This window comes from Poromitra crassiceps (genome assembly GCF_964638095.1).
Source record: "Poromitra crassiceps genome assembly, chromosome: 19".
Taxonomy (NCBI): Eukaryota; Metazoa; Chordata; class Actinopteri; order Beryciformes; family Melamphaidae; genus Poromitra; species Poromitra crassiceps.
In genome coordinates, this window is record NC_139646.1 from 21,382,997 (window position 1) to 21,401,608 (window position 18,612).

The following is an 18,612-nucleotide window of genomic DNA, read 5'->3' on the forward strand; positions in this document are numbered from 1 at the left end:
CTCTGCATTCATTTCGTGCACATTGCGTGTGTGTTTATCACATATCTCAAGAACTGTTGATCCGATCGACTTCAAACTTGTGTTGACTACATTTTGACTAAGCACCACACCGCCAGGACACAACAGAGGATTGCAGCAAACACACCCCTTTCACTAATGGTCCTGCATTGCTGCTTTGCCTGGGCTGGCTCATGCTGATTTCCTTTCCCATTATCAATTTGATCACACAGGTACCACAGACCAGTGGTTCTCACATTTTTTCACATGAAGGACCCCTAAACTGACAAAGATTAGACCACGGACCCCCATTTGATAGGATTTTGTCCCACGGTCCCTGATAATAAGATTGATGCTTTTAGATGTTTTATTACAGAAAATGGATAAAACCCATGACCAAAATAGTCATTGTGTTACTTATGAATGGAATTATAGCTAAAATAAATGATCCCCCTTTTGGCTGGGGACCCCCTGGAACCCCCTCAAGGACCTCTGGGGGTCCCCGGCCCCCATTTGAGAACCACTGCCAGTCATTTGTGCTAAGCTAACTAGACTAGCAGGAGGGCGCCTTACTACTGAATGCACAGAGAAGAGAGGGGCATCTATCTTCTCGTCTTACTATCGAATATATGGCAAATAGGCAAATCTCCCAAAATGTTGGTGGTTTCCTTTAAAGTTTAAACAACCCTGTGAACAGAGTTTTCTGTTTAAACAACCCTGTGAACAGAGTTTTCTGTTTAAACAACCCTGTGAACAGAGTTTTCTGTAGCCTACCTTTAAACAACCCTGTGAACAGAGTTTTCTGTAGCCTACCTTTAACCCATTGATACCTGATGCAGCATTTGTGTGTATCCCTTTAAGACCGCGAACCGCGCTAACGCGGTTCGCGGTCTTAAAGGGATATGCACACAAATGAGGGATATACACGCAAATCAGGTATCAATGGGTTAAACAACCCTTTGAAAACAGAGTTTTCTGTACCTCCAGAGCAATGATGCCCAGCACCATGGCCACAATGATCCCAGCGTTGTCCTCGATCTTCTGATGCAGGTCTTTAATGTCACTGTACTGTAAAGCTTTCACAGGGCGCTTTATCTTCTGTCACACACACACACACACACACACACACACACACACACACACACACACACACACACACACACACACACACACACACAAAACAGTAACTTGACATAATGTGACTTGGTCATATACCGAAGAAGATAAGAAGATGCTTCAGATGCACTGCATAGATCCGTGGTGGTGGCTGCGGTTGGGTAGGTTTGGTAATTATTTGTGCTGTTGTTGTAAAAAGGGGAGCCAGTAAAGTCTGTGTAGTTGCTGTATCCACAGCATTTGAACTGGAAGGAATATGGCAAATAGGTGAGAGAAATTACATCTTTGGGTGTGACAGTGATTCGTTCAGTGTTGGGGGTCTAGTTTTGTTTGGGAACACTTAAGGCTCTGGCTTCTCTGTCAACTCACCTGTCAGCTCTGTTTACTGGGTCATGTGGTTTTCTGTGATGATAGGGATGATGAATTGTGTTTGAATGGATTAGATGATGTCACAATTCACTTGAAAAAATATACCGTACCTCTACCCCCTCGTTGGTGTCACCCTCCAGAGTCTCAAGAATTTGACGAACCTGAGGAAGACGGGCAGAAAATATTGTCATCATACTTCTTACATTTCCTACCAACTGCAGTTCTTGCTGTGGAAAATTCAGTTGTTTTTGAGAGCCACGTACCTTATCCCTGAAGATGAACATCTTCACCACTCCGGCAACCGCAGTGATGAAGATGATCAGCACAATGATGAAGTACTGGAGGGGAGAAATGATACCAGATTAGCACTCGCAGTGTCTGGTGCGTTAAGACCTGCCATATTGTTTTTTAATGGGTTGCCATGGTGACGTTGGGTGGAGCTAGCTCAAATGTTGTGTCAGTCCAAAAGTCTTGAAGAAGCAATTCTGGGTTAGGGCAGTCAGACCCTCTTGTCTTTCAGTCTGATACACTCAGACCACATGGACAATGGCATTCCGATAATGTGTACAGGGGTGGGCAACTGTATATATATATATATATATATATATATATATAGCAAAAAGGAAGAAGTTTCACCGCACACAATGTGGAACTTTTAAGTTGATTTATTCTCTAAAAAAGCAACGCGTTTCGCCACTCAGGCTTCATCAGGCTCATATCAGTCAGTCACATATCAGCACAATGTTTTATAGGGTGCACCTGTAATCAGTGGAATGGGCAGCAGCTGACACACGGCTACCAGGAGCCAATGATAATCAATTCCAATCTTCATACAAATTAGCACTTGGTGCAGACCGGTGCAGACTTGCTTTGTCAAGCTTGTATTATGATAGCCTAATCTTGAGCAGCTGAGGGGACTATTTTGTCTCGCCGGTTCTCAACTCATATTCAAGGTTATGAAAACTACATTTTGATTGCAAAATGCATGGAAATATAAATTAATGGTCTTGTTTTGTTTCTTTGGCAAGTGACCATGGTATAATCATGGTATTACATTATATATATATATATATATACAGTATATGTATTGTAACGAATCAGGTATTCGTCCAGGAACCAGGAGGCTTATAGTTGGTACAGGCTTTTATTCACGGCTTCACACTCATTGCTTCACAGCTCTTAGCCACACTCGTGGCTACGCTCCTAGCTCTACACACGTCCACTCAGCTTCCCCACGTATCTTGACTGGCATGCACCTCAGACAGGAAGTCCCACTTACACACCGTTCCCCAGGAACAACCCCACACATCAGTTCCTAGCTAAACCCCGAATCACCACATTACATGTCAAACCCCAGGGTCGCCACATTATCTCCCTCCAACAAAGCCAGCACCCACGCTGGCACCCACAAAACACACATCCCCCTGTACCAAAACACAACACTTTTTTCACGTCACCACATCAAATTCCATTCCCCTTCAAATAGCCCTTTCTTTTCCAACACACCACTTAACTTTGCATTCCCCCACCACCATCATTTCTTTACTTCACATCATCAACCTTTTCAACTAACATTCCCCTCAACAACATTCCCATTCAACCCGTCACGTTTACATTTTCCCTCTTTTCACAAACATTTAAATTCAACTCAAGCTCGTCCTCTTTACATTATTTCTCTTCTTTTTTACACACATTTCAATTCAACAATAACCCCAACATTTACATTATTTCTTTTCTCCTTTTACCTTCATTTCGACCACCCCCATTTCCATCCCCCCTTTCAAAGCTTCTGTCCCACCCGAAGCACACCGCAGTCAACACAGCGAAGGCAGTAGTCCTCTACGTCTCCCTCCATCTGTACCCAGTAGAAAACTCGACACAGGCGGCTGAGTGTCTCTTCAGGCCCGCGATGCCCCTGACCGCTGCGGCCCCTGTGCGCCCCCCTGTGCGCCAACCCCCTCAGGCAGCTGGGCACAACCACGACGCTGCCTCCATTCCCGTGCCCTTCCAACCCCAGAATCCCCCCATGTGAGCACCGGACCGATATCCGCGTCCTCCGCCTGTCTGCGTATCCACTGCTCTGGGACGACATCCCCGATGGTCATGTCCTTGTCTGTCGGGTCCACATCTAAACAGTACTCCTCGTCTTCCTCCACCTCTTGCAATCGCTCGTCCTCCCGTCCCCCTCCCCCAGGGGGCGGCGTGTTCAGGGCAGTGGGGGGAACACAACCGATAGCGATCTCCACCGCGGCTTTCCGCACAGCAGGCCCTGTCTGCTCACCTGAAAACACGAGCACCGCACTCCCGACTGTAATAACGTTCTCTTCCCTCTGGCTGCTCACATTCTCCCCAGCCTGTGTCCCTCCTCCGTCCTTCACACTCTCAGTGCACTCTCGGCCTAAGTGCTCAGGCGAACGGCAAGTCCAACAGAGCCTCACCCTTCCTCCGGGTGGATCTCCCTCCGTTCGCACTGTCCTTTGATCTCGGGAAGCGTCGGGGCACACTCTGGCCAAGTGCCCATATGTCCCGCACGTCCAGCAGACACCCGGGCGCCCCCAGTACCGTTGCTCCGCGTACCTGGTCTGCCCCCCGGGACCGCTGCGACACCATCTCGCCAGGTGACCATGTTCCCCACAAGTCCAACACTTTCTTTGCGGCTCCTCCGTCCGCCGTTCCCCACGCTGCGTTACCTCCGTCCTCAACAAGTCCACACGCTGCGTGACCTCTCGCAGCATCCGCATCAGCTCCTCTGCCCAGGCAAGCGTAGCTTCCAATAGCCGTCTGACTTCTTTCAACAAACGGGCTTCCATGCCCGCAAGCACCGAGCTGAACCCCGGAGTCAGCTCCTCTTTCCCCCCGTTCACCGACGGGCATTCTCCGTCGCACACCATCCCACGTGGTGCTCGTAGCAGCTAGCACCCCGACAGCTAACCCGCTACAGCTAGGACGCTCGAGCCTTCAAGCCGTCGATTCCAACCTTCTCCGTTCCTCCTTGCTCTTTCCCCTCTTGGGCGACGCGGAGGCGATACTCAAGCTTTACTTCTGACACCAATGTAACGAATCAGGTATTCGTCCAGGAACCAGGAGGCTTATAGTTGGTACAGGCTTTTATTCACGGCTTCACACTCATTGCTTCACAGCTCCTAGCTCTACTCCATTCAGCTTCCCCACGTATCTTGACTGGCATGCACCTCAGACAGGAAGTCCCACTTACACACCGTTCCCCAGGAACAACCCACACATCAGTTCCTAGCTAAACCCCGAATCACCACATTACATGTCAAACCCCAGGGTCGCCACTCGCCACAGTATATATACTGTACATATTATCTGCATCGCCCCAACCTGTCCCAGGTAAGCTACTCCCATCTGTTGACTTCTTGTGTAACCTGTTGCAAAGTCGTTCTGTTGTTGTTGTAGTGGGTCTGGTTCATTTAGACACGATCCTGATCCTATTTTGAGAACCGACAACGTTACAATATACATATATATATATTATCTTTTTTATTTTACTTTTGTAACTCTTGGCGTATGGCTCACCATTATCAGCATCCACCTTTTTGTTTTCCTGATGGCGCCACAGCAGCCCAGGAAGCCAAGGCCCTTCATCAGAGATCCCAGAGCTATGAGCAGATGGCACATAACTTTAAACAGCAGGGCCAGTTCGTCCGGAATATCACTTAACTTTCCCAGATTCGGAATATCACTTAACTTAATTCCCAGCCACCACGGCAGCCAGCCCAGAATGGTGCCCAGAATGGTGAGCGCACATTGCGCCAAAACGAAGAGGGTTGTCGTGAGCGCACAATGCCCCAAAACAAAGAGGGTTTCCCCTGTCAGCTGTATACAGCAGGAAGAGGAGAGAGTGAGGTTACGGTAAGGAGAGAGAGAGAGAGAGAGAGAGAGAGAGAGAGAGAGAGAGAGAGAGAGAGAGAGAGACATCCCAACAAAACATGGAGGCGGGGGGGGGGGGGGCGTTGGATTGAGGGAGAAAGCAGAGAGACAGAGTGAGAGGGGGATCTGTGCAAATAGCAAAGGTTGAACTGCATGGGGAAAAGTGGTATGGTCATATGAATTCATAGTGAGAGCTTCAACATATTGTGACAAATAGAGTAAAATTGACACATACAACTTTTTACATTGAATACTTTGCTAAAAAGACTATCTAGGTCAACCTGGGAAGACACACTTTCACACATAACAAACACTACAACATCTAGACTTGTTTATGTGTTGTTGAACTGCAACTTACAGGAGATATCACTGAATATAGACTGACAAATAGTTACAAAAGAGGAAATTGTACAAAACCAAAGGGAATGGCTAGCGTTCTTTGATCCACTATTGACTCTACTGTGTATGGTCGAGTGAGTCTGTGTTCTTGTTGGACTGGGTCTGCATGAAACTGAATGGGACAGTGCAGAGGCAATAGAAATCTTTTTCAACTTACAAAGATGATGCCATTGAAGATGAACATTGTTATTTTGAGACAGCGGGGGGAACTCATCTTGGCTGGTAAATGTGATTTCACACTGTAAAAAAAAGAAATGTTTTTAGTTAATTCAAATTTCAGCTGCAGCTTTAGAATAATGAAGCCTGTGTGCACCTTAACTTGTATGAGACCCAGCTGTGCACATGAAGTTGTAGAGCTGATCCTATCCGTGGCAACAGCTATTTCCTCAAAGCAGATTTAGCTTTGAGAGCAGTTTTGTTATTAAATTAGCCTACATAATGGAGAAATCTGAGATGTAGCCTAAGTGATCTCTGATCGAGTGAATGTTTAAATAATTCCTCCCATGAGAGTCAAGCTGGCGTTGAACAGAATGAAGGGAACTGAGGTTACATCGTGTCATACAGTATCTACAGATAACGGATGTGAACATGGCAAATCATATTTGCTTGAAAGGGATGAGAAGGCATAATATATAGGTCACAAAAAAGGAAATTCCCTCAGCAGATAGAAAATATACAGTAGATGAAGGTAGTGCCATATCATCAGGTCATGGACACATTACATCAATGTCATGATCAGGCCTGAATGAACGACTGAAAAATGATTTCTTGATATTGTGTAAACCTCCTCTGATGGACTCATGATTTATGAGGCTTACTGGTATCTTATCAGCTGGTAGTCACACTGCAAGTAGCACAGAGGAATCATACATTTAGTATTTAGCCAGCACCATTGCTCCCGTGTTACATCGCTTGCTTGCTGGGAAAGCTAAGCAGGTCTGGCTGTGGTTAGTCCTTGGATGGGAGACCGGTGCTGTAGGTGCTGTTGGACAACCAGTAGGAGGTGCTCCTTCCCTCATCATGAATAATATCCCAAATGCTCCAGGGCAGATGGAGACAAGGGACTCTGTCCTGTGAGTGAGCACCGTCCTTCAGATTAGACTTTAAACCAAGGACCTGACTCTCTGTGGTCAATAAAGATCCCATCGGCACTCTTCACAAGAGTAGTAACCCCGGTGCCTTGGCTAAATTCCCAAACAGGCCTTCCTTCCAACATGGACACCTAATCATCCTTCGTTATCTAATCGACTCAATAAATCCTCTACTCTCCACCATGCTCGCTGATGTGTGGTGGCACTAACTGGCTGCCGTGCATCACCCAGGCGGGCGCTACACATCTTGACGAGTTCACACTCGACACGCCTAACATTATAAAATAACATTTTGAATCTAGGCCTAAGTATTATTAGTAGAATATCAGCATATTTATTTACATTAATCTAATATGGACCTACAATATTAATTAGGGTATGAATAAGATACTAAAAAGGTGTGATTGTGCTGCCATAAAGCGATATACTTACGTCAGCAAGCATTTTCAGTTGACCTAAGCACTGTTAGAATCCTCTACCCACAAATGCTTGTTCAGGGCCAAAAGTGGGGTTTTGGTAGGTGTCAAAAACGGCATTAAGTGCAGTTACAAAACACAGACTTTTACCGATAAGGATTTGAGTTTTTGTATAGTTCAAACTTATGGGTCATGATTTCAGTTGTGTCTCCAAAAGAACTCACTGAGACCTTTCAATTAATATATAGCCTAATACTGTACTCATATTCGTCCAAAATCACACATTTCCCTTTGGCTCCAAGCCCTTGATATATAATGAGCTGAATGAAGTATATCCACCATTTTAAAAGTGTCATCACACACAATAGTTGTTGGTGTAATAGGAAGCCTTACTATTTTACTGCATTATCAAATATCATTACTGAGCAATGCACTTGAGGTATGAATTTGGATGTTTTCAAATACAAAAATTTGATTACCAGAGGGATATGAGAACATAATTCAAATGCAAAGTAAAACAAACATTGTTTCCTGTCTTTTTACGAGTTTATTTGTTTATTTTAAACGAAAAACTTTCTTTCTTGCTTACAGGATCATGGTACAGTATATAGTAGTTACTGTAAATTTATATTCGTAAATATATATTACGATTATATTTATAATAGTATTTAAAATAGACACTTTACACCACACGTATTGTACTGTATATAGCTGCTACTGTACATTTTTGTTAATGTCTAAATGTACCCTTCTTGCCTTGCCTGTTTTTGACTTGTGCATACCTTTCTTTCTTTCTTTCTTTGTGTACTTTGAGAGCAAAGCAAACCAGAACCCAATGCATTGTATGTGTACACTACTTGGTAAATGTTAAATGGTAAATTGACTGCATTTATATAGCGCTTTGATCCAAAGCGCTTTACAATGTGCCAACATTCACCCATTCACACACCGAAGGTGGCCAGCTGCCACGCAGGGTGCCGACACAGCCATCGGGAGCAATTTGGGGTTCAGTGCCTTGCCCACGGACACTTCGACATGCAGACTGGAGGAGCCGGGGATCGAACCACCGACCTTCTGGTTGGTGGACGACGCGCTCCACCTCCTGAGCCACAGTCACAGCTACTCGGCCAATAAAGCTGATTCTCACATCTGTATTCTATACTGTACATCCTTCATAAAGTGTATGTTTTAGATGCTGGCAGATTGAGGCCAACAGGTTTTCAGTCATTGAGTTTATAGTGTGATATGATTTGAATTAAACGTGTTCATTGTAGGCATGAAATTGAAGCTCCTACCTGTGCTGCTGTACTTTCTGTCCGCTGAGGTCTGATCAGTGAGGAGTGTTGCTTCCACAGGGCCCTTTATCTTCTGTCACACACACACACACACACACACACACACACACACACACACACACACACACACAGATGGGGAAGAAGGGCGTGGTCCAAACACCACTCATGGGGTGAGCAACACTCCCTGGTGAGCAACGTCCGTTCAAAAATAGAAATTCATTTCATTTCAGACTTTATTAAGGACAGCATACTGCAATAAAAAAAGAAGAAGAAAAACTAAAATAACAAAAGAAAAGACATTCCACAATGATCCGACATTTACGTACAATCTGGAACGCCAATGATTCCACTTTCTAGACGAGAACCTGATGGAACTCATTTCAGGGTTGGTTAAGGCTGAACTATCCGGTTTGCTGGATCAGATAGCATTATACATCTGTCTGTATACTATATATACTGTCTGTATACTATATATACTGTCTGTATACTATATATACTGTCTGTATACTATACATGTATATACTGTCTGTATACTATATATACTGCCAACATTTCTCTCGTTCATGTCGGTCGTGATATGAGGAAACACCAAAGAGGCACGTATGCTGTTGCCACAGTCGGCAGCAGTTGAGCTGAATTTCAGTACAACTCTAAAATTGGGACTGAATCTGAATCACCAAAGCGAAAATATTTCTCTTTAAAGGTCTCAGTGTTGTTGGACGTGTTGTCTTTTGATGTCTTCTCTGCTGTGGCTGGTACTGGTGCCATTGAGTTGACATGAATGCTCATGAACTTCAATCAGTCCAGCAATCAAGTACAATGAAATACAATTGTATAAAAAGCATTTAATCACAAAACAAATACAGTATGTAACTGTAATTGTATTTTGTGCATGTGTGTGCATTTCCCTGTGTGCATGTACAAAGCATTGAAATTGAACGGATCACGTGCAGCCCCATGGTGAGAAGAGAAAATCTGTCCATTTGGAAATAAAAGGAAAAGTCAAAGTGTGATATTTATTATTTCAATATGTTCAGATATACAAAAATAAATGCATCATATTACAGCAGTGAGGGTGAGGGGGATGGTTGTGCAGTATTGCAACGTTTTCTGACAAGTTATGCAGATCCTTCTTCACACTGTGCGTCATTACACTCTTCAGTTTTCAGCACAAACAAACAGCTATCATAAAACCATAAATAAATCACAGAATACATGTGCACAGACACAGAGCTGATCGAGGCTATGAAAACATATATTCAGCTCCTTTGATTTGAATGCTCAACGTTCCAACAACACAAAAGGTTTTGGTATATTCTAAATCACCAAAAAGTTAATGGACTCAAACCCGTGTAGAGAACAGGCTCCAAACATTTTCCCCGCAGTTACGTGTGATCCAAACAGCACAGATCATGCCTTCCTGCCAATGTCCTTGTAGAGGGTCATTGAAACCGCCATGGCAGCAATCTGTAATGACAACACGTCACATGATCACTAAGCGTTCTACACAAGCTGAGATAAAGCCTCAGGCCCGGCTCCACGGGGGGGCTGGTGGGGGCGTTGCCCCTTCAGTTGTATTTTGTGCCCCGCCCCCCAGTTGAACTCCACTTCTACGTCTCGCAGCACAACATTGCTGTCTTTCAGAGATTGTAGTGGGCTCATTTTTAAAGAGTGAAGAAACAGGGATCATATGAAACTAGAACGACCGCACCACGGATATATGCCTCCGCCAACAAGTGAGCAGTCGACATGCATGTCTGTCTAGGCTTTGACGTTTGAGCCAGATGTGAAGACATTTTGTCAAGGTGTTACTGAGATATGGCGTTACCGGGCTTGAAAATGGCATTTGTGAGGTGACAGTGACCTTGACCTTTGACCGCCAAAATGTCATCAGTTCATCCTTGAGTCCAAGTGGACGTTTGAGGCAAATTAGATGAAATTCTGTCAAGGCGTTCCCGAGATATCACGTTGACGAGCTTGAACATGGGGTTCGTGAGGTCACAGTGACCTTAACCATTGTTCTTTGACCACCAAAATCGCATTAGTCCATCCTTGAGTCCAAGTCGACGTTTGAGCCAAATTGGAAGAAATTGCGTCAAGGCGTTTCTAAGATATCACGTTAAGAGAGCTTGGAAATGGGGTTCGTGAGGTCACAGTGACCTTGAACTTTGACCTTTAACCACCAAAATCGAATCAGTTCATCCTTGTGTCTAAGTGGACGTTTGAGGCCAATGTGAACAGAGTTTTCTGTACCTCCAGAGCGGCGATGCCCAGCGCCACGCCCGCAATGATCACAGCGTTGTCCTCGATCAGCTGCAGCAGCATTGTAAAGCACCCGGGAATCATCTGGAAGAGAAACAACGGGCTTTAACACTGACTGTTGGGCTACATCAGGATTCATGGGTTTCTTGTTATTGTAACATGCATGGAGTTACACACACACACACACACACACACACACACACACACACACACACACACACACACATACACACACACACACACACACACACACACACACACACACACACACACACACACACACACACACACACACACACACACACACAAAACAGTAACTTGACATATGACTTGGTCACATACCGAAGTAGATGCTGCAGAGTCAGTGCATGGTGGTGTGGTGGATGCGCAGCATTCGGTTGGGAAACTCTCTTTGCTGTCGTTGTAAAAAGGGGAGTCAATAAAGTCTGTGTAGTTGCTGTATCCACAGCACTTGAACTAGAAGGAATATGGAAAACAGGTGAGACAAATTACATCTTTGGGTGTGACAGTGATTCGTTCAGTGTTGGGGGTCTAGTTTTGTCTGGGAATACTTAAGGCTCTGGCTTCTCTGTCAACTCACCTGTCAGCTCTGTTTACTGGGTCATGTGATTTTCTGTGATGATAGGGATGATGAATAGTGTTTGAATGGATTAGATGATGTCACGATTCACTTGAAAAAATATACCGTACCTCCTTCATGGTGGCATCCCAGAGCTCAGTCACGCTTTCACTTTCTTTATTTCCATAGTCCTTTTGGATGGCTTTTCTAACTTCATCCTCCAGATCCTGAAGAAGTTCACCAGCCTGAGGAAGACGGGCAGAAAATATTGTCATCATACTTCCTACATTTCCTACCAACTGCAGTTCTGGCCGTGGAAAATTCAGTTGTTGTTTTTGAGAGCCACGTACCACATCCTTGAAGACGAACATCACCACCGCTGCGGCAACCTCAGCGATGAAGATGATCAGCACAATGATGAAGAACTGGAGGGGAGAAATGATGCCAGATTAGCACTAACACTCACAAACCTTTCATATCCACACCACCAAGTCTCAGAGGCGATGTAGTGATACGTGAAATAAAGATTAAAAATATGGTCACTGTTATGTTGACGTTTGAGACTTTAATTGTTCAAGCTCACACTTAAAATTATTAACATTTACTGTTATGCTATGCCCTTGGCCAGAAGATTATAATAATGATATCAGTCTGAGGGGATTTTCTTAATATTTAGAGTACCGTCTTTCCCCTCGTATTCTCAGTATTATTAGGATTTTTCTTATGTTATTGTAGTAGGAGGTTTACTGTCAGAACTCTAAGGAAAGTACTGACAACTACATCTGGGGGTAAAGGTGACGTGTCTTCATTTAACAGCTACACATTGCAGACCTGTGAGATGCACAGAGACACTGAGGAACACTAGAGGCAAGATGCTGCGGCTGCTATGAGCGAAGGCAGTCGGCTGGATGCCAACACACCTCGGGAGCGTTTTGTAACGCACGATGTGGAGCCTGTCGCCAGGCTAAGAGGCGACTGGACGCCTGTGTGAACATTGACAAGACCTGCGCACCAGAGTGGGAATTTCTTAATTTTAGGGGAGAGGCCATTTGGCCTTCGACATCGCAAATTGGCTAAAATAAAGGCCAAAATCAAACTGACACCACCACTGATGCTTTTAAAGCAACTGACAGTAGCAGGCTTGATTGTTTAGGCTACAATGTCGAAGATCATATAAAAAAAATCATCTGAGCCCATCACTTTTCAATACAAAGTGACACCCACCCTTGGAAATATGGAATAGCAAGTACAGTAGGCTAGATGGTTTTCTCACATAACACAATGCAACCAGCTGCAGGAAAACGGATGCTTTTAAAGCAACTGACAGTAGCAGGCTGGTAGCAGGGCACTGCCACGGTGGCCTTATAGTCTCTTAGAACAGACGAGTTGGCTTCCGCAATTTTCAAACGCTTCCGCCATACCGTCTGTACTTCGTGGGGGAGAATCATGCACCAACCGGAATGGGAAGAAGAAAGGCGGGTTTTCCTCTCATTAGTCCAATCAGAATCGCAGAAAGGCGGGTCTTCCGCTCATTAGTCCAATCAGAATCCAATATGCCGCATTTTTCGTGGACACACGTGTCGTGATTGGTCGGATTCCGTTGAACTTCTTTCCTGTCTGAAGGTTTTTTTCCCAACTTCCTTGTGCATGTTCTGGGGGTGTAACGTACAGACTGTATATAGCTGCATTCGCCGGATGTAGATGAGACAGTCTGTTTTAAGAGACTAGTGGCCTTAGGGATCTCAGGGCGTCACGGCCAGTGGGAGGGGCAACGCAGGCCATGGCCTCCATGTCATTCCCACCCTGCTGTGCGCCAGAGATTAGTGCAGCTAATGAAGAGTGTTTGTTAATAGTCGAAACGACGGGAGTGGCATTCCAGAGCCACACGACACGAGAGTCTTTGATGCAACCCTGGAACCAACAATAAGATGTCAGACAGTCTTTAACACACGTCGACATCACAGTTTGAGAATGGGATTCTTCTCAGACACCTTCTGAATGACAAAGCCAGCACAGACGACACCTGGAACTGGTCCAAGCCAAAAGCTGAGCCACGGAGCTGAGCGGAGCCAGTGTGCCGTGCCAGATCTAGCTTCAGGCCCACGCCAGGACAGACAGCAGGAGATCAAGAAGAAGTCAAGATCTGTGAGATACTAAATCTTTACCCCTACTAGTAAGGTAACTTACAAACACAGAAGTGAGTAAGGCACACAATCAAGTCAATAAACACGGGGATAGATTGTAAGGTTAAATTGGGGGATGCTAACTGTGGCAGCTAACTTTGCAAGTTAAGCTTAGGCTAGGCATAACGTAATATAGCGCTTTTATCCAAAGCGCTTTACAATGAGTACATTCAACCATTCACACAAACATTCACACACTGATCAAGCTACTACACAGGGTGTTGGCACGGTGCCGCGTCTATGTGCCGACAGTCCGCAATGCCGATAGCCCACAAGCAGAACCAGCTGAGCGAGGCGGTGTGCAGCGTGTCGGGGGACCGGCTGGAGCTAACCTCTCCCAGCCCCCATGCCTAAACCTAACCTCTCCCACCCCCCACGCCTAAACCTAACCTCCCGCAGACCCTAACCCTAAACCTAACCTCTCCCACCCCCCCGCCTAAACCTAACGTTGGCATTGCGGGCTGTCGGCACTGCGGGTGGTCGGCATAGCGGGTGGACCCCGTTGGCACAGCCATCGGGAGCAATTTGGGGTTCAGTATCTTGCCCAAGGACACGTCGACATTCAGACTGGAGGAGGCGGGGATCGAACCACTGACCTCTTTTATCCAAAGTGATTAGTGGACGACCGGTGTTGGTGCAATTTCTGCTCACCTACCAGATCGGCTCGGCCGCGCATTGTGATTGGCTGTACGTCGGGCACGTGGGATTAACGTGGGCAAACAGTTTAGCACGCTAAGCTACCAATGTTATCAGACATTTGGGAACATTAAAATATAAATCATACCAAACATTTAATTATCAAGTGTACAGGGCCATTTCTCATACAATTTCTCATGAGCCTTACTTTTTGAAAATAAATGGCGTGAGAGTTTAACTTCATCTGTAGTCGTGGACCTGAGCCGAGCACATCCGGTGCCGATGTGGTACTGGTAGGGCGAGTAGATCTGGTACCTACACCTGCTCTACCTCCTGAGCTACAGCTGCCCCAATCCCAATAACAAAATCATGGTACCGGCTTTCTCTCTCCATAACATATACCCTCAAGGCGCAGAGATTATAATCATGATGTCAGCCTAATTAAGACTGATTATTAAGACTGATAATTTCCTTAATATTTAGAATATCATCTTTTCCCTCTTATTTTCAGTATTGATTTGGATTTTGCTTTATATAGTATAGGGTAGGACGGGTAGGACACGTATTATGATTGTAGTACTGCAGGTTTACTGTCAGGGGGAGCTCTAGGGAAATACTGACATGTTTCATCCTGGGGTAAATGTGAGCTGTCTCCATTTATTGACTGCGCGCCGCATCCCTGCGACTGAGTCCTTTGAGTGAGTAGCCTTTAAAACATGGCTCACCGTCAGCAGCATACATCTGCTCTCCTTGATGGCACCACAGCAGCCCAGGAAGCCGATGACCAGCAGCACAGCGCCCACACCTATGAGCAGGTAGCTCACGTTGGCAAGCTGGGACAGTGCGGCCGGAGCATCGTCCAGGTTTTCCAGTACGCCCAGCAGAGAGGAGCTGTCCACCTTCACCCACACCCCCACAGCCAGGACGGCTGCACCTGCCACCTGCAGGACAGGTACAATACAGCAGGAAAGGAGAGAGTGAGGATACAGTAAGGAGAGACAGAGAGAGAGAGAGAGAGAGAGAGAGAGAGGATAGGGAGCCATTAAAAACAAAGCATGCGGGAGGTAGAGGGAGAACAGCAGAGACAGAGGTGAGGGGTATTGTGTTTTCAGTTAAAGGAAGGATTTTCGAAAGTAAAGAAATGTTGTGTTCCTTTCAGCAATTAATAGCAAAGGAAAATTTATGAAATTAGAAGTGAGAGTAGACCATTTTCTAGACTTTTTTTACACTGAATTGTTTGCTAAAAACACAGACACTGCGTAACGCGTCATCATTCCGAAACCACGCCCAGGATGGGGGGGGGGGGGGGGGGGACTCCAATCCTGGCATTCTCCTATGTCGAATGCATGGTTGCGTGTTGCACAAAAAGATCGTATATATGGAAGATGAACACTCCAACTTACTTCCTTGACAGCTAGATCCACATTTTCCTTCTCGCCAATTCTCAATAGAGACAGTCCGCATGTCTGGGAACGCCCACAAAATGTTAAACGGCTGGCGCGCGAGTGGGGTAAAACCGCCCATATATCTCATGGGCTGACTCACCAAAAGATGGTGCTGCGGCTCTAAACTACAGGTTTGGGGGTTCTAGAGCAGAACACAAGACGTCTGCTCAGATGTGCGTTTACTGCGGTGGTTAAATCCCTGATCGTGTCTGCCTGGGCTGGGCTATCAGCTAAATTCTAATTTTGCTGAATGGATAGAATGGGGGTTTTTACCCCACCCTGACCATGCCCCCAGCCAGGCTGAGCCAGCTAAACCAGCGTCTATGACGAGACGTGGCCTCAACCTATGGCTTCCTTGTTTTGCTCCGGAGTACAAAAAAACATTAACTGGCAATTTTTTTACATTTGTTGTCTGCGCAGCCCACCACACAACAGCTTTTAGCTATGTTTAATTCAAGGAAAATGACGCTGGTGTGTGGAAGTGAACGGAGCTTTTCCCCCATGATGGGCGTGGCCTATTTCATGCAGTGTCTCTATATCCAAAGGTAATAAAGAGGTGGAATGTCACATTTTGACCTGTCTGGAGATATGAGAGGTCATTAACACAAGCAGGTGAGCCAGAGTTCAACCTGGGATTATGGCAAAAAAAAAATTATGTGTTGAAACTGCAGCGTAGATATCACTGAATATAGACGGACAGATAGCTACAAAACAGAATATTGTACAAAAGCCAAAGGGAATGGCTAATGTTCTTTGATACAATGCTGTGTATGGTTCAGTCTGCTTTCTGAATGGGACAGTGGAGGCAATGGAAATCTTTTTTTCAACTTACAAAGATGGAGCCATTGAAGATGAACATCATCATTTTGAGAAAGCCGGAGCAACACATCTTGGCTGGTAAATGATTTCACACTGTAAAAAAAAGAAAGAAAATAAATGTTTTTAGTGAACTCATTTAGAGCTTAAATGGTTTGGTGTCAACACACCACTACTAGTGACACCTTCTCTTTCTGTCAGAACACACACACACACACACACACACACACACACACACACACACACACACACACACACACACACACACACACACACACACACACACACACACACACACACACACACACAACACACACACACACACACACACACACACACACACACACACACACACACACACACAAGCACAAACATGAGTCAAATGGCATTTGTTTTAGTAACACATTAACCATAGGTAGAGACTGGCAGGGAGGACATGAGTGGGCTATGGCTTTAACGTTCTCTAAATACAGCGAGTATCTAATACTGAAATGAGAGCTGAGACGTTTCTATTTGCTGTGCTCGTTCATAGGCCTACTTGGTTTTTTGTTTTTTTTATTTCGTTTGCCTGCAAATTATTTCAGGGATGATCAAGCGGCCCTTTGAATCACATGGCATGTTTGCTAGTTTGCTCGTTACACAGCAGACTCGGTCTGATACATAACCGAAGGGAAATCAAATTCAGTGTCTCAGGTTTTGAACTTGGGGTTATTGCCCTGGCCACAGTGCGGGTATTTCAAAGTTGAATATTTCACCTAGGACCGGACGATAATTCAATATGATTGTTTAGTGGAATCATCTCCTGATGACATTAAGATATTTTATTGTGACACACGTTTCTGCTGTCTAAATTGATGATGACAAGCAAATTTGTACTTAAAACCTAAACAATAACTAAAATTAGTTATGGTAGGAATATTATTTGCAAATTTTTCACATTACCACTAGGGAAACCATCACGATGGTTTCACAGTGAAACATCGCGATGGACGATGGCATCGTCGCTGACCGGCGGGATTAGGGATTAATTCATTATTTATGAAGTTGCAGTGCTGCAGTCCCGTTTAGCAGCATCGCTGCAAAGCACGTCGACGTTTACAACAGTACAGCACATCATGAGAGACCAGCAGGCTTGGATAGGCTACTACTACAGCACAGAGCCGGGTGACTGAAGCAGTAGGCTATCACTACCAGCAATATTGAACGGTGCAAAACAAATAGTTAACATTTAGATGCTGACCAACACACCAACGTGTGTGTGTTGAATTTAACTGGCTGGCAGAAAACGGACAGAATTACTGTCGGATAACATTAGATTTGTGTGTGCTCAGTTTTGAACCTAACATTACGTTACTCACATTGGGTTGAAAACAGGAAAGAACGTGAAGTTTCTTCTTTGTTTTAACATTTTCACAACAACACAAACGACTTCTGCTTATCCTCCCCTCCCCCTCCTCCTCTCCGCTCTACCGCTTCTCTGAACTGGGTGCGCTTGTTGAATGCCGCCCGTGCCTCCCCCGTGCATCGCGGTTGATTAGAGTTGACCTTTATTATGATCAAATCTGCTAAATTTTAATTTGAACAGATAATTAATCACCATGGGCAAATGTAGAAGGCTCAGAGGTCGATGGGGGTCGGCCCATCGACGATGGTCGATGCCATCGTCCTTCATGCCAACCCTAATTACCACCATTCAATAATTTGCTTATTTCACGTGATTTTGCAGACATGAACCATATCTTGATATATATCTTGATAATAAAAATAATCCCATTGAAATATTGATTTCCAGCCCTAATCTCACTTTAAATATTGTAACCTGTGTGCCTATGGTAACTAATAGTGTTAACAACGTTCAGACTGTGTACTTTGATCACAAAATATAGACAACAGAGATGAAGAAGGCACAGTGCGATATCACCAGGGCACAAACACATTTTTACATCATTGTCATGATCAGGCCTGAATGAACAACTGAAAAAAATTATTTCTGGATGTTGCGTAAACTCATGATTTATGATGCTTTTACTGGTAGCACCACTGTATCTTATCAGCTGGATCTGATGACTGGTAGTCACACTGCAGGTAGCACAGAGGACTCATAAAATACACG

At 45.0% G+C, this 18,612-nt stretch overlaps 1 protein-coding gene across 1 annotated transcript; it reads right to left on the bottom strand.

The window, feature by feature from the left end:
* Window positions 1-9,987: 9,987 nt before the first annotated feature.
* Window positions 9,988-16,572, bottom strand: LOC310793959 (tetraspanin-1-like; the record flags this gene model as incomplete). Its single annotated transcript, XM_083655840.1, has 7 exons — window positions 9,988-10,044; window positions 10,831-10,923; window positions 11,182-11,316; window positions 11,551-11,664; window positions 11,770-11,844; window positions 14,964-15,179; window positions 16,516-16,572. 7 exons carry the CDS (start codon window positions 16,570-16,572, stop codon window positions 9,988-9,990), a joined length of 747 nt encoding a protein of 248 aa, XP_083511966.1.
* Window positions 16,573-18,612: the final 2,040 nt, after the last annotated feature.